Source organism: Eubalaena glacialis, chromosome 7, assembly GCF_028564815.1.
Source record: "Eubalaena glacialis isolate mEubGla1 chromosome 7, mEubGla1.1.hap2.+ XY, whole genome shotgun sequence".
In the NCBI taxonomy this organism is placed as follows: Eukaryota; Metazoa; Chordata; class Mammalia; order Artiodactyla; family Balaenidae; genus Eubalaena; species Eubalaena glacialis.
Genome location: NC_083722.1, coordinates 71,205,530 through 71,219,814, shown reverse-complemented (window position 1 = coordinate 71,219,814; position 14,285 = coordinate 71,205,530). Strand labels below are relative to the sequence as shown.

General features: G+C 45.4%; 1 protein-coding gene across 1 annotated transcript in view; it reads left to right on the top strand.

The window, feature by feature from the left end:
- Positions 1–14,285, top strand: part of FYCO1 (FYVE and coiled-coil domain autophagy adaptor 1) — an 85,514-nt gene that overhangs the window by 57,222 nt on the left and 14,007 nt on the right. The window contains exon 15 of the mRNA XM_061196633.1: positions 11,288–11,383. Coding sequence (XP_061052616.1) covers positions 11,288–11,383 — 96 coding nt within the window. The remainder of the gene's footprint in view (positions 1–11,287; positions 11,384–14,285) is intronic.

Below are 14,285 nucleotides of genomic sequence, written 5' to 3'. Positions count from 1 at the left end.
AACCACAGAGCCAAGCTTTTAGTTTTGTTTTAATTCTGATGAATTTGAATTTAAGCAGCCACATGAGGCCAGTGGTACTGTATTGAACAGGGCAGTTGTAAACCAAAGACTTCTCCAGTTCACAGGAGACCCCGTGTCACAGGCAGAGCAACACTCCTAACCGTGCTGGCTTAGCAAGGCGGAGGGGTGGATGGAGCCCTCTGGGGAAGGCTGTCAGCAGGACACTCAGGCCATGAGGCTCTCTGGGCTCCATTCCTTCCTCAGCCAACCTGAACAGCCAGAGAATCTGCTCCTTGGGCAACTGGCAGAATTGAAGTTAAAGAAAAAAGAGGCTAAGGTATTTTGATTTGTGACGGGAGAATACTGTATATTACAGTTGCAGAGAGCAAGCTGGAGGGACCTCACCTGTGACTCCTAGTCCAGGCAGGCGTGGACCCCTGGACTGCGTTGCTGGGGACTTCCTCAGCGTCCTTGCCTGTGGTCACCACTTTATTCTTACTTGGTTCCGAAGTGGAGCAAGCCTTGGTCATGTCCTTGGGGACATTTGGGACAGAAGACCACCTTGGCTGTGTGTATGACAGGTGCCCAGGCCAAATGTGGCAGGTGTGGCCAAGATGACCACCCTGATAGGGTGGAGCAAGTTGACAGATATACGTGCCTTAGGACAGTTCAGCTCGACCGACCGCAGGCTCAGGGACAGAAATTCAGATGGACAGGAAGGGATGACGTGCCATCAGCCATGAGAGGCCACCATAGCTAGCAGTAGGCTCCCATGGCCAGAGCAAGGGGAGGAGGAAAGTCACTTGTGGGCAGTGAGTTTGTCTTGCATCTTTTCTGAGGGAAACACCTCAATGGCAACAAAAGGAGATAGGGTGCCCCCTAGTGGCCTTATCTTTGTTCCCCGTCATTCTCAAACTTAAAAATCCTTTGACATCTTCCAACAGAGTTGCTTGAACATTTTCTACTGCATCCCACAGTCAGAAATTTACATGACTACCCAGGTGTGTATGTGTATAGACAGAGTCAAACAAGAGCCTCATAAAACAATACTTATCCTTACCACATGCAATATAATGCAAAAAGGCGTTCATATTTTCTATTATATCCTATTTCTTTTTTTTTTTTTTTTTACCCTTTTATAGGAACATTTTTGCAAAAGCATCAGAGTACACCCAGAACTGTCTGTAAATGACAAAAGACTTAAAAATGACCACGGTTAAAGATCTGATGAAAGTTCATAATAATGCAATTGACAAGGAAATTTAGTTATTTCTGAGATACACATTTTAAAATAATAACTAGAATTATGACTTATAACATTATACCAGAACATATAAGATTTTTAGGAATTTCATGTAATGTCTGAAACATTTATATTAACATATTTCCATGCAAATAACCCAAAGAAAGTTTAGTATTAGATTTTTGGGTTTTGTTTTTTTTAATTTTTGAATTTTATTTTATTTATTTTTTTATACAGCAGGTTCTTATTAGTCATCAATTTTATACACATCAGTTTATACATGTCAATCCCAATCGCCCAATTGATCACACCACCATCCCCACCCCCCCGCGGCTTTCCCCCCCTTGGTGTCCATACGTTTGTTCTCTACATCTGTGTCTCAACTTCTGCCTTGCAAACCGGTTCATCTGTACCATTTTTCTAGGTTCCACATACATGCGTTAATATACGATATTTGTTTTTCTCTTTCTGGCTTACTTCACTCTGTATGACAGTCTCTAGATCCATCCACATCCCAACAGATGACCCAATTTCGTTCCTTTTTATGGCTGAGTAATATTCCATTGTATATATGTACCACAACTTCTTTATCCATTCATCTGTCGATGGGCATTCAGGTTGCTTCCATGACCTGGCTATTGTAAATAGTGCTGCAATGAACATTGGGGTGCATGTGTCTTGTTGAATTATGGTTTTCTCTGGGTATATGCCTAGTAGTGGGATTGCAGGGTCATATGGTAATTCTATTTTTAGTTTTTCAAGGAACCTCCATACTGTTCTCCATAGTGGTTGTATCAATTTACATTCCCACCAACAGTGCAAGAGGGTTCCCTTTTCTCCACACCCTCTCCAGCATTTGTTGTTTGTAGATTTTCTGATGATGCCCATTCTAACTGGTGTGAGGTGATATCTCATTGTAGTTTTGATTTGCATTTCTCTAATAATTAGTGATGTTGAGCAGCTTTTCATGTGCCTCTTGGCCATCTGTATGTCTTCTTTGGAGAAATGTCTATTTAGGTCTTCTGCCCATTTTTGGACTGGGTTGTTTGTTTCTTTAATATTGAGCTGCGTGAGCTGTTTATATATTTTGGAGATTAATCCTTTGTCCGTTGATTCGTTTGCAAATATTTTCTCCCATTCTGAGGGTTGTTTTCTCGTCTTGTTTATGGTTTCCTTTGCTGTGCAAAAGCTTTGAAGTTTCATTAGGTCCCATTTGTTTATTTTTGTTTTTATTTCCATTACTCTAGGAGGTCGATCAAAAAAGATCTTGCTGTGATTTATGTCAAAGAGTGTTCTTCCCATGTTTTCCTCTAAGAGTTTTATAGTGTCCGGTCTTACATTTAGGTCTCTAATCCATTTTGAGTTTATTTTTGTGTATGGTGTTAGGGAGTGTTCTAATTTCATTCTTTTACATGTAGCTGTCCAGTTTTCCCAGCACCACTTATTGAAGAGACTGTCTTTTCTCCATTGTATATCCTTGCCTCCTTTGTCATAGATTAGTTGACCATAGGTGCGTGGGTTTATCTCTGGGCTTTCTATCCTGTTCCATTGATCTATATTTCTGTTTTTGTGCCAGTACCATATTGTCTTGATTACTGTAGCTTTGTAGTATAGTCTGAAGTCAGGGAGTCTGATTCCTCCAGCTCCGTTTTTTTCCCTCAAGACTGCTTTGGCTATTCGGGGTCTTTTGTGTCTCCATACAAATTTTAAGACATTTTGTTCTAGTTCTGTAAAAAATGCCATTGGTAATTTGATAGGGATTGCATTGAATCTGTAGATTGCTTTGGGTAGTATAGTCATTTTCACAATATTGATTCTTCCAATCCAAGAACATGGTATATCTCTCCATCTGTTGGTATCATCTTTAATTTCTTTCATTGGTGTCTTATAGTTTTCTGCATACAGGTCTTTTGTCTCCTTAGGTAGGTTTATTCCTAGGTATTTTATTCTTTTTGTTGCAGTGGTAAATGGGAGTGTTTCCTTAATTTCTCTTTCAGATTTTTCATCATTAGTGTATAAGAATGCAAGAGATTTCTATGCATTAATATTGTATCCTGCAACTTTACCAAATTCATTGATTAGCTCTAGTAGTTTTCTGGTGGCATTTTTAGGATTCTCTGTGTTTAGTATCATGTCATCTGCAAACAGTGACAGTTTTACTTCTTCTTTTCCAATTTGTATTCCTTTTATTTGTTTTTCTTCTCTGATTGCCGTGGCTAGGACTTCCAAAACTATGTTGAATAATAGTGGTGAGAGTGGACATCCTTGTCTCGTTCCAGATCTTAGAGGAAATGCTTTCAGTTTTTCACCATTGAGAATGATGTTTGCTGTGGGTTTGTCGTATATGTCCTTTATTATGTTGAGGTAGGTTCCCTCTGTGCCCACTTTCTGGAGAGTTTTTATCATAAATGGGTGTTGAATTTTGTCAAAGTCTTTTTCTGCATCTATTGAGATGATCATATGGTTTTTATTCTTCAATTTGTTAATCTGGTGTATCACATTGATTGATTTGCGTATATTGAAGAATCCTTGCATCCCTGGGATAAATCCCACTTGATCGTGGTGTGTGATCCTTTTAATGTGTGGTTGGATTCTGTTTGCTAGTATTTTGTTGAGGAATTTTGCATCTATATTCATCAGTGATATTGGTCTGTAATTTTCTTTTTTTGTAGTATCTTTGTCTGGTTTTGGTATCAGGGTGATGGTGGCCTCATAGAATGAATTTGGGACTGTTCCTTCCTCTGCAATTTTTTGGAAGAGTTTGAGAAGGATGGGTGTTAACTCTTCTCTAAATGTTTGATAGAATTCACCTGTGAAGCCATCTTTTCCTGGACTTTTGTTTGTTGGAAGATTTTTAATCACAGTTTCAATTTCATTACTTGTGATTGGTCTGTTCATATTTTCTATTTCTTCCTGGTTCAGTCTTGGAAGGTTATACTTTTCTAAGAATTTGTCCATTTCTTCCAGGTTGTCCATTTTTTTGGCATAGAGTTGCTTGTAGTAATCTCTTAGGATGCTTTGTGTTTCTGTGGTGTCTGTTGTAACTTCTCCGTTTTCATTTCTAATTTTATTGATTTGAGTCCTCTCCCTCTTTTTCTTAATGAGTCTGGCTAATGGTTTATCAATTTTGTTTATCTTCTCAAAGAACCAGCTTTTACTTTTATTGATCTTTGCTATTGTTTTCTTTGTTTCTATTTCATGTATTTCCGCTCTGATCTTTATGATTTCTTTCCTTCTGCTAACTTTGGGTTTTGTTTGTTCTTCTTTCTCTAGTTCCTTTAGGTGTAAGGTTAGATTGTTTATTTGAGATTTTTCTTGTTTCTTGAGGTAGGCTTGTATAGCTATAAACTTCCCTCTTAGAACTGCTTTCGCTGCATCCCATAGGTTTTGGATCGTCGTGTTTTCATTGTCATTTGTCTCTAGGTATTTTTTGATTTCCTCTTTGATTTCTTCAGTGATCTCTTGGTTATTTAGTAATGTATTGTTTAGCCTCCATGTGTTTGTGTTTTTTACGTTTTTTTTCCCTGTAATTGATTTCTAATCTCATAGCGTTGTGGTCAGAAAAGATGCTTGATATGATTTAAATTTTCTTAAATTTACTGAGGCTTGATCTGTGACCCAAGATGTGATCTATCCTGGAGAATGTTCTGTGCGCACTTGAGAAGAAAGTATAATCTGCTGTTTTTGGATGGACTGTCCTATAAATATCAATTAAATCTATCTGGTCTGTTGTGTCATTTAAAGCTTGTGTTTCCTTATTAATTTTCTGTCTGGATGATCTGTCCATTGGTGTAAGTGAGGTGTTAAAGTCCCCCATTATTTTTGTGTTACTGTTGATTTCCTCTTTTATAGCTGTTAGCATTTGCCTTATGTATTGAGGTGCTCCTATGTTGGGTGCATGTATATTTATAATTGTTATATCTTCTTCTTGGATTGATCCCTTGATCATTATGTAGTGTCCTTCCTTGTCTCTTGTAACATTCTTTATTTGAAAGTCTCTTTTATCTGATATGAGTATTGTCACTCCAGCTTTCTTTTGATTTCCATCTGCATGGAATATCTTTTTCCATTCCCTCACTTTCAGTCTGTATGTGTCCCTAGGTCTGAAGTGGGTCTCTTGTAGACAGCATATATATGAGTCTTGTTTTTGTATCCATTCAGCAAGCCTTTGTCTTTTTGGTTGGAGCATTTAATCCATTTACGTTTAAGGTAATTATCAATATGTATGTTCCTATGACCTTTTCTTAATTGTTTTGGGTTTGTTTTTGTAGGTCCTTTTCTTCTCTTGTGTTTCCCACTTAGAGAAGTTCCTTTAGCATTTGTTGTAGAGCTGGTTTGGTGGTGCTGAATTCTCTTAGCTTTTGCTTGTCTGTAAAGCTTTTGATTTCTCCGTCAAATCTGAATGAGATCCTTGCCGGATAGAGTAATCTTGGTTGTAGGTTCTTCCCTTTCATCACTTTAAGTATATCATGCCACTCCCTTCTGGCTTGTAGAGTTTCTGCTGAGAAATCAGCTGTTAACCTTATGGGAGTTCCCTTGTATGTTATTTGTTGTTTTTCCCTTGCTGCTTTCAATAATTTTTCTTTGTCTTTAATTTTTGCTAGTTTGATTACTATGTGTCTCAGCGTGTTTCTCCTTGGGTTTATCCTGTATGGGACTCGCTGCACTTCCTGGACTTGGGTGGCTATTTCCTTTCCCGTGTTAGGGAAGTTTTCAACTATAATCTCTTCAGATATTTTCTTGGGTCCTTTCTCTCTCTCTTCTCCTTCTGGGACCCCTATAATGCGAATGTTGTTGCGTTTAATGTTGTCCCAGAGGTCTCTTAGGCTGTCTTCATTTCTTTTCATTCTTTTTTCTTTATTCTGTTCCGCAGCAGTGAATTCCACCATTCTGTCTTCCAGGTCATTTATCCGTTCTTCCGCCTCAGTTATTCTGCTATTGATTCCTTCTAGTGTATTTTTCATTTCAGTTATTGTATTGTTCATCTCTGTTTGTTTGTTCTTTAATTCTTCTAGGTCTTTGTTAAACATTTCTTGCGTCTTCTCGATCTTTGCCTCCATTGTTTTTCCGAGGTCCTGGATCATCTTCACTATCATTATTCTGAATTCTTTTTCTGGAAGGTTGCCTATCTCCACTTCATTTAGTTGTTTTTCTGGGGTTTTACATTGTTGCTTCATCTGGTACACAGCCCTCTGCCTTTTCATCTTGTCTATCTTTCTGTGAATGTGGTTTTTGTTCCACAGGCTGCAGGATTGTAGTTCTTCTTGCCTCTGCTGTCTGCCCTCTCTATTCCTATTTCTTTTAATATTCGTCATAACTTACTAAATTGATTCACAACTGACGGAATGGGTCATGACCCACAGTTTGAAAAGCCATTGAAAGGAGACTCTGTGTCCCTAATCATTGCCTTTGAGACTGCATCACCCACGCATGCACACTCCCACCTCCACCCATCTCCCTTCCCACCTCACAAAGCTCCCCCATGCAGGGCCTCAGCCAGGACTAGCAAGGGTTGCAGGACCTACTCTGGTACTAGGGTTGTCTGTGTTGTGATGGTCAGAGAGGTGGGGAGATGGAGGAGGAGAGGGAATAAAAGATTAGAACATCTTGGGGTTTTTTTGGCTGCACCCCACAACTTGTGGGATCTTAGTTCCCCAACCAGGGATTGAACCCATGCCCCTTGCAGTGGGAATGCAGAGTCCCAACCACTGGACCACCAGGGAATTCCCGACATCTTTTATTCTTAATGCGGGTATATTGAGAGAACCAACCACAGTTTTCAGAGTGCATTTCATCATATGTTATCTTTCTCATTTATGGTACTTGCACTTTGCACAAGGATGAGAGCAAATGAAACGAGGCAGGCCTGAGTGGCCTTGGGCCTGTCTCCTCTCCCCTGGCCCCTGCCTCCTTAGCCATCAAGTGGAGTTGGACTGGATGGTCCTTTGAGCTTCTTCTTGCACTGACATTCTTTGATGGGGGTGGGGGAATCTGGAAGCCAACGATTGGAAGATGAACAAGAAAGAGGTGTTGGACAGGAAGGAGGTCAGAGGTGGGCTGGGCTGGGGAGAAAAAGGAGTGACAAGGCTTGCCCTTGGTGGCAGCAGGCACTTTAGGATGTGTTCTTGCTGCACCTTCCCTGGGAAGAGTGGGGAAGGCTGAGGTCAGGAGCTGCCGACCAGAGCGAGCCCACCTCTTTCCGAGCCAGTAAGACGCCTTCTCCAAGTCCTTTGAAACTTACAGTCTTTTTAAGCCAGCAGAACCTGGAGTCCATCCAGTTCCATCTCCCATTTAGAAAGGAGAAATCTGAGGTCTCAGAGAAGGAAAGGGCTCACCCAGAGTCACAGTCATAAAGCCAAGACTGGGACCACCTTGGAGTGATACCCCCCTCCCCTGAGCCATACCACCTCCCCTGCCCTCTGGAGCCACAGTGAGCTCCAGCCAGAGGGATCCCACTGCTTAGGCCTCAGCACTGAGGGCGAGGTGTTTGTGAGGACGGGCTCTCCCACCTGCCGTGGGCTGATGTAGACTGTGCACAGACAGCCCCGGCCTGACACCTGAGCGCTAGCGGGCGTCTGATTATCTAGGCAGCCCTGGAGGCCCCCGTGCCAGCCTCCACCTCCACCCCCTCGCGGCAGCGCCCTGAGCAGCTTGTCACAGCCAGCGGCCTCAGCACTCCAGCAGTAGACAGGAGCGAGGCCGGGAAGCGGGGCCATATGGCGGAGCGAGCAGGCGTGATGTCCAGCTGTCTGAATGAAGCCAAGTCTCAAGCTCAGAGATTTCAAGAGAGGCCGGAGGCCTCCCCCTGTGCAGTGCTGTCCTCCAGACAGAGAGGCTTTGTAAGTTGGCGGCAAACAGTCTGCTTTGTGTCTGAGAAAATCCTGTTCGAGGTGGAGGTGCTGCAGTTTGTCCCCAGGTGTGGCTTTGCTAACCCAGCGTCTGCCACTCCATGTGTGACTCGGGGTCTTCCTCCTTCAGGATCTGTTGCTGATTCTTTTCTTGATTTCATCAGCATTACCTCTGCCCTTTTATCCTGAATTTACACACTAACGATTTACGCCCCCACACATGTTTCTTAGCAAGTAGCACAGACATTCTTCGGTTCCTGCACACGGCAGTGACCTGTCCTTTGGGACGGGGAAAGCCCAGCCACAGCCCCTGCTTGCAAAGAGCTTGTGGACCAGGGGGAGATAAGACCCAAAAGCAGATAGGCAAAGCCCAGCGTGACCAGGGCTGTGACACGTGGGTGGTGGGGAGGAGTATGGGGTGCAGGAGCATGGGGGGTGGGAGCGAGCTGCAGGTGCCGCGTCTGTCACAGCCCCTGGGGTGACGCCACCAGTCACTGACCCCGAACTCTTGGTGCATCGTGGTTGCTGCAGGTACACTGCATGTTGCACAGATATTCCTGCCCCCAGGGTTGGGTGACAGCCAGGACAGGCTTAGGCGAGACTCACTGGATTTTGCCAACTCTGAACCACCCCTCTTCACATCCACATGAAGAACACCTGGGTGCTCCAGGGACCTTCCCAGAGTCCTACTGACTGAGTGAGGAGCCTCAGGCCTCAGACACAGGACGTAGACTTTGGGGGACGGTATCTGCTGCCCCTCTGCGTGGGCGGGTTGTGCGTCTCTGCCCATTGTTAGTGCCTCTCCCTGTGGAAGGATGAGCCTCATGCCCCTGCTGTGGCGTGTTTGGCCACGGGACCCACCAGGCAGTGAAATGTGAGGAGCAGTGTGGTGAGAACCATTTCTGAGCAGAGGCGATGGCTGCCACCTCCAGGCAGAAGCTCTGTGAGCGTTAGGGTCTGGCTACCCACTGTGCTCTCTTGTATTTCTCATGTTCCAGAGATGATGTGAGCTCCCAGGCTCACCTGAGCTCTGGGATTCACGGTCTGTTAACTCCCTGGGAAAGCTGCAGAGCCCCTCCCCAGGCATCACACCTGGCCGCAGCCCAGATAGCGCTCTCAGAGAAGCACACCAGTTTTCCAGCATAAGTTGTAGGTCCACTCTAGGGACAGCCGTGAACTTGGTGCCCAAGTGGGTGTGAGGGTAGGTGAGGAGGGCCATCTGAGCGCGTGGTCTGGATGCTTGCTGTCAGCCGCGGACCTCGCGTGTGCCACTGTATGTGCTGAGGCCTCCTTCCAGGCAGGCCGCAGCTGTCTGTCCCTGCCTCAGATGGAGCGCGTCTGTGCGGTAGGGCCCACGCCCACCTCACGTGTCCTGTGCAGTGCTGGGCCGCCACCTCAGGACCCGCTCAACAGTAGGCAAGGTGAGGGTAGGGCAGGTCTGAGTTCACACAAGTTCACACGGGGCCTCAGAGGTTGAGTGAATGTGCCTGGAGGCCAGGCTGGTGAGAGCCCAGGGGTGTGTGTAGGGGGTGGGATGGGGGAGCAGAACTGGGTGAGGGCATTTTGGGGCCTATTGACCTCACCCCAGAAACATCTGGGGAGAGCCTGCCAGGACAGTTGAGAAGGGAATTATCACAGCATTTTGGGAAAAAGCCATGCTGCTCAGGAGATCTTCCTCATTAACCCCTTCCCACAGGGCAAATCAGCAAATCATTTCCCTTTCCTGGACCTAGGTTCTTCTCAGGCAGCATTGGGCACTGGAGCTGGTTGGGTTTGAGATCCCTGAGCTCATATAAGCGATTGGCCGCACTGGGCTTGGGACCCAGCAAGATGAGCACTGAGCTGGAGTCAGGGTGTCTGATTCTGGCCCTGCCTCTCAAGACCCGCCTGGGCCTCTGTGTCCCCATCAGTGAAGTGTGGGCACTGCTCCGAGGATCAGCAACTCAGCAGGGGTTAAAAATGTTCCATGGGAACGCTAGAGTTAACATTTAATAGATGTCTTGGGACTTCCCTGGTGGTCCAGTGGTAAAGAATCCGCCTTCCAATGCAGGGGACTCGAGTTCGATCCCTGGTCAGGGAACTAAGATCCCACATGCCGTGGGGCAACTAATCCTGCGTGCCACAGCTACTGAGCTCGCGTGCCTCAGCTAGAGAGCCCGTGCGCCACAACTACAGAGCCCACGCGCCCTGGAGCCTGCGTGCCACAACTAGAGCGAGAAAACCCGCACGCCACAACTAGAGAGAAGCCCTGAACGCTGCAACTAGCGAAGAGCCTGCACACCGTAACAAAAGATCCCGCATGCCTCAACAAAGATCCCGCATGCCTCAACAAAGATCCCGCATGCCTCAACAAAGATCCCGCATGCCTCAACAAAGATCCCGCATGCCTCAACAAAGATCCCGCATGCCTTAACAAAGATCCCGTGTGCCACAACTAAGACCTGACGCAGCCAAAAAAATAAGGAAAATAAATATTAAAAGAAAATTAATAGATGTCTTTACTGCAGGACATCTCAGAGCCTTGAATTTACTGTTTAAGAATGCCATGAGTTTCTAAGAAAGAGTGCAGGGTTCCCCTCCCTGGCAGTGGTGTTCCACAGAGCACACTTTGGGAACCATGGCACCTCTGTACTTCTAGGCAGCTCCCACAGCTGGTTCTCCGCACAGCAGACAGTGGGTTGTGAGGGAAGAGGAGGTGTGGCGTGGATCTGCCCTCTTTGTATGAGTCTCTGTCCCACAACCTCCTTCTCAGGCCATGCCGCTTCCTGCCTCATCAGCTCTGGGTGCCTGTCCTTGTTCCCCAGAGATGGGCCAGAGCAGGCTCGTCTAGTCAGGGACTGGCGCTGAAAAGGCAGCATCAGTGGTGCTGGAAACTTACCCCGTGGCTGTAGCTCTGCTGGCGTGGGACAGGAGGGTGGTCCATTTGTGCTGTGGTCACCCATCCCATGCCCACTGGGAAGACATTGGGGAAGTCACTGTAGCCCTGTTGTCTTCCCTCCCCGTCCTGCCTGCCTGGGCCTGGCCCCCATGGCTCTCCACCCTCAGAGTCTGCGGGGCCTCTGTCCTGGCCTCCATGATTGAAGGGTTCCCCGTGCGTTCTGAGGTTGGCTACCAGACTCCAAGACTACGGGCTTCAGGATGCGGGACCCTGTGTGCTGATAGCTAATTGACTGTGTTCTCGTTTGTGACACTTCAGGGACACCACGTCAAACTCGCTAACCCCTGAGGACACTGAAGACATGCCCGTGGGGCAGGATGCTGAAATCTGCTTGCTGAAGTCGGGAGAACTGATGTAAGTGACGGGCCCCCAAGCTGGACTTCCCAGGGTGTCACTTTTGGGGAGGAGGAACACCAGAGGAGGCCTGGCCTTCCGGTGTCCCAGCTGGAAAGCACCCCAGAGGCTCAGACTTGGCACCCATGGTGGTTTTCAAGTTTGTGCTTCTTTTTCTTTCTTTTTCTTTCTTTCTTTCTTCCTTTCTTTCTTCCTTTCTTTCTTTCTTCCTTCCTTTCTTCCTTCCTTCCTTCCTTCCTTCCTTTCTTTCTTTTGTAAAATTTATATACAGTAAAGGTCCCCATTTATAGTGTACAGTGCTTGGATTTTGACAAGTAATACAGTGTAATCACCAGGCATCTGCCAGCCCCCACATCGAGCTCTGCCAGTGGCTTTACAGTCTCAGGCCTCAGCACCCAACCAGCTCCACTCCCAAGTCTGCCAAAGAGGAAACCTAGGTCCAGAAAAGAAAATTGACCGGAGTGAAGATATAGAACAGTTCCATCACCCCAAAAAGCTCCCCTGTCCTTTTATACTCATCCTTCCCTCACCCCTATGTCCTGTGTTCTTCCTTTTTGAAAATAACTTTATTTTCTTATTGTAAGAAAATTTTCCTTGTAGAAAATCAGGAAACAGAGATAAGCAAACCACTTTGGATATAGCCTTCCAGTCTTGTTTATACTAATATACCTAATTTTTCAACATAAACAAATATCCTACATCTTATTTCACAGTCTTTTTAAACTTAATCTTGCATGAGTATTTCCCCATATCATTCTTTTTCTCCAGTGTTGTGACCAATGGCTGCATGACTGCATTATGGTCATTGAGTACATTCAGTCACTCATTCACAGATATTTATCCAGCACCTACTATGTGCTAGATACTGTTCTAGGTCCTTAGAGCACATCAGTGAACAAAGCAAACAAAGATTACTGCCCTCATGTTCACTTTACATTCCAGCAGGGGTGACAGACAATAAACATCAGTAAATAAGTAAATTATATAGTATGTTACAAGGTGGTGCTTGCTTTGGAAAAGAAACAAAGAGTAGGATGAGGGGGAAGGGTTGCAATTTTATTTTTTCTTAATTTTTTAAATTAGTTATCTATTTTATACGTATTATTGTATATATGTAAATCCCAATCTCCCAGTTCATCCCACCACCACTGCCATCACCACCACCCCACGCCCGCTTTTCCCCCTTGGTGTCCATACATTTGTGGGGTTGCAATTTTAAATAGAAAACGCTAAGAAGGTAAGACTTGAAGGAGTTTTCATGCAGATATGTGAGGGAACAGCATTCAGGCAGAAGGAACAGTCAGTGTAAAGGCCCTGGGGCAGGATGGTGTCTGGTATGTTTAAGGAATAGGGATAGGGTCAGTGTGACTGAAGCAGAAAGAGGGAAGGAGACTGGGTCAGAGAGGGAACAGGGCCCACGTCACATCAGGCCTTCTTGGCCATTGTAAGGACCTTGGCTTTTAATCTGAGGGGAATGGGAGCTTTAAAATTAGATTTGGAACAGATGTGTGACTTAATATAATTTACATTATAAAAGGGGTCACTCTAGTTGCCATGTGGAGAATGACTATGAAGGGACAGAAGTAGGGAGACCAGTTGAATTTACATTTATGATGTGAGTCTTATGGACAACAGACTTCTTTTATTTAAGATTATATTTGAGCAGAGATGGCAAACCCTTGATTTCTTTTTATTAGCATCTCCTTTGGCGAGACTGAGTATTGTCCTCTCACTGAACAGATGAGGTCTAGAAAGGTAAAAAAGATTAAAGACACAATCCAAGTAACTCGGTGCAAGGGGAGAATTCTGGAACGTAAAATTATGAAATGACCCAGCATCAGTGGGGCACCCTGTCAGAGTAAGTAATGCAGCAAGATTTCCATGTTGTGAGAGACCTCTTTTCCAAAATGGACCCTTCTGCCTACTTGCACATTCTTGAAAATTGTAAATATTGGACAAGACCTTTTTTTACTATAATTAGCAATAAAGCTTAAATTAACACATGGGAAAATGGTCCATGGAATTAAATTTTTACACAGGTGAATGACCTATATCAGAGCTATTCCTTAGAGCATTTTGGTTTTCTAATCATTGATTAGTCTTCTCATTTGCAAAGCTTGGGGAGTATTCCCATCCACCTCTACGCCTTTGGAGCCAACAGAATTCTTAGCGCCACCACTTATTTGCTGTGCAGTCTTGGGCAAGTTACCTACCCTCTCTGAGTTTTGGTTTCCACCCCTGTGTTAAAGGGGACAGTAATATTTTTGTCCATGAACGGCAGTTTGGTGTAGTAGAAAGGCAATGGCTTTGGATCAGACCTGTATGGACCTGGGTAGAGTTGCTTAGTCTTTTTGAATCTTAGCTTCCTTGTGTGTAGACGGGAGCATCATGCTTCCTCACATAGCCCTTGTGACAACACCCGAAGCTGGCGAGCAGAGTTAGCCCTTGTACAGTTGAGGAGAGCAGATGGGACCGTCCAGGGCCGCACACTCCTGAGCTGCAACCCCGCACTGGAGGCCCTGCCCTCGTGGCCCTCGCTCACCTGCTGCCTCCGGATTTGCTGGGCAGGAGGAGGCACCACTTAATCAGGGAGACTTTGCCCTTCAGCACAGGTTCATCTTCTAACGTAATTGTCACACCCGCCAGAGGCAGGCGTGGTTGTCCCTGTCTGCAGGTGAGGAACCTGAGGCTGACGTGAGGGTGAGCCCTGTGGCAGATGAGAAGCAAGGCAGGTACCAGCACCGGGTTCTCTGGGTCCTGCAGAGAAACTCACTGTCCCTAAACCCTTTAAACTTCTGGAACTGGCTCTTAATCCAGCTAATGAGAGATAGAATAGGGACACAGCTCCAAGAAGCCTGTCTCCCCAGGGCCCTCAGACTACCTTGCATTAAAGAGTCTGGGG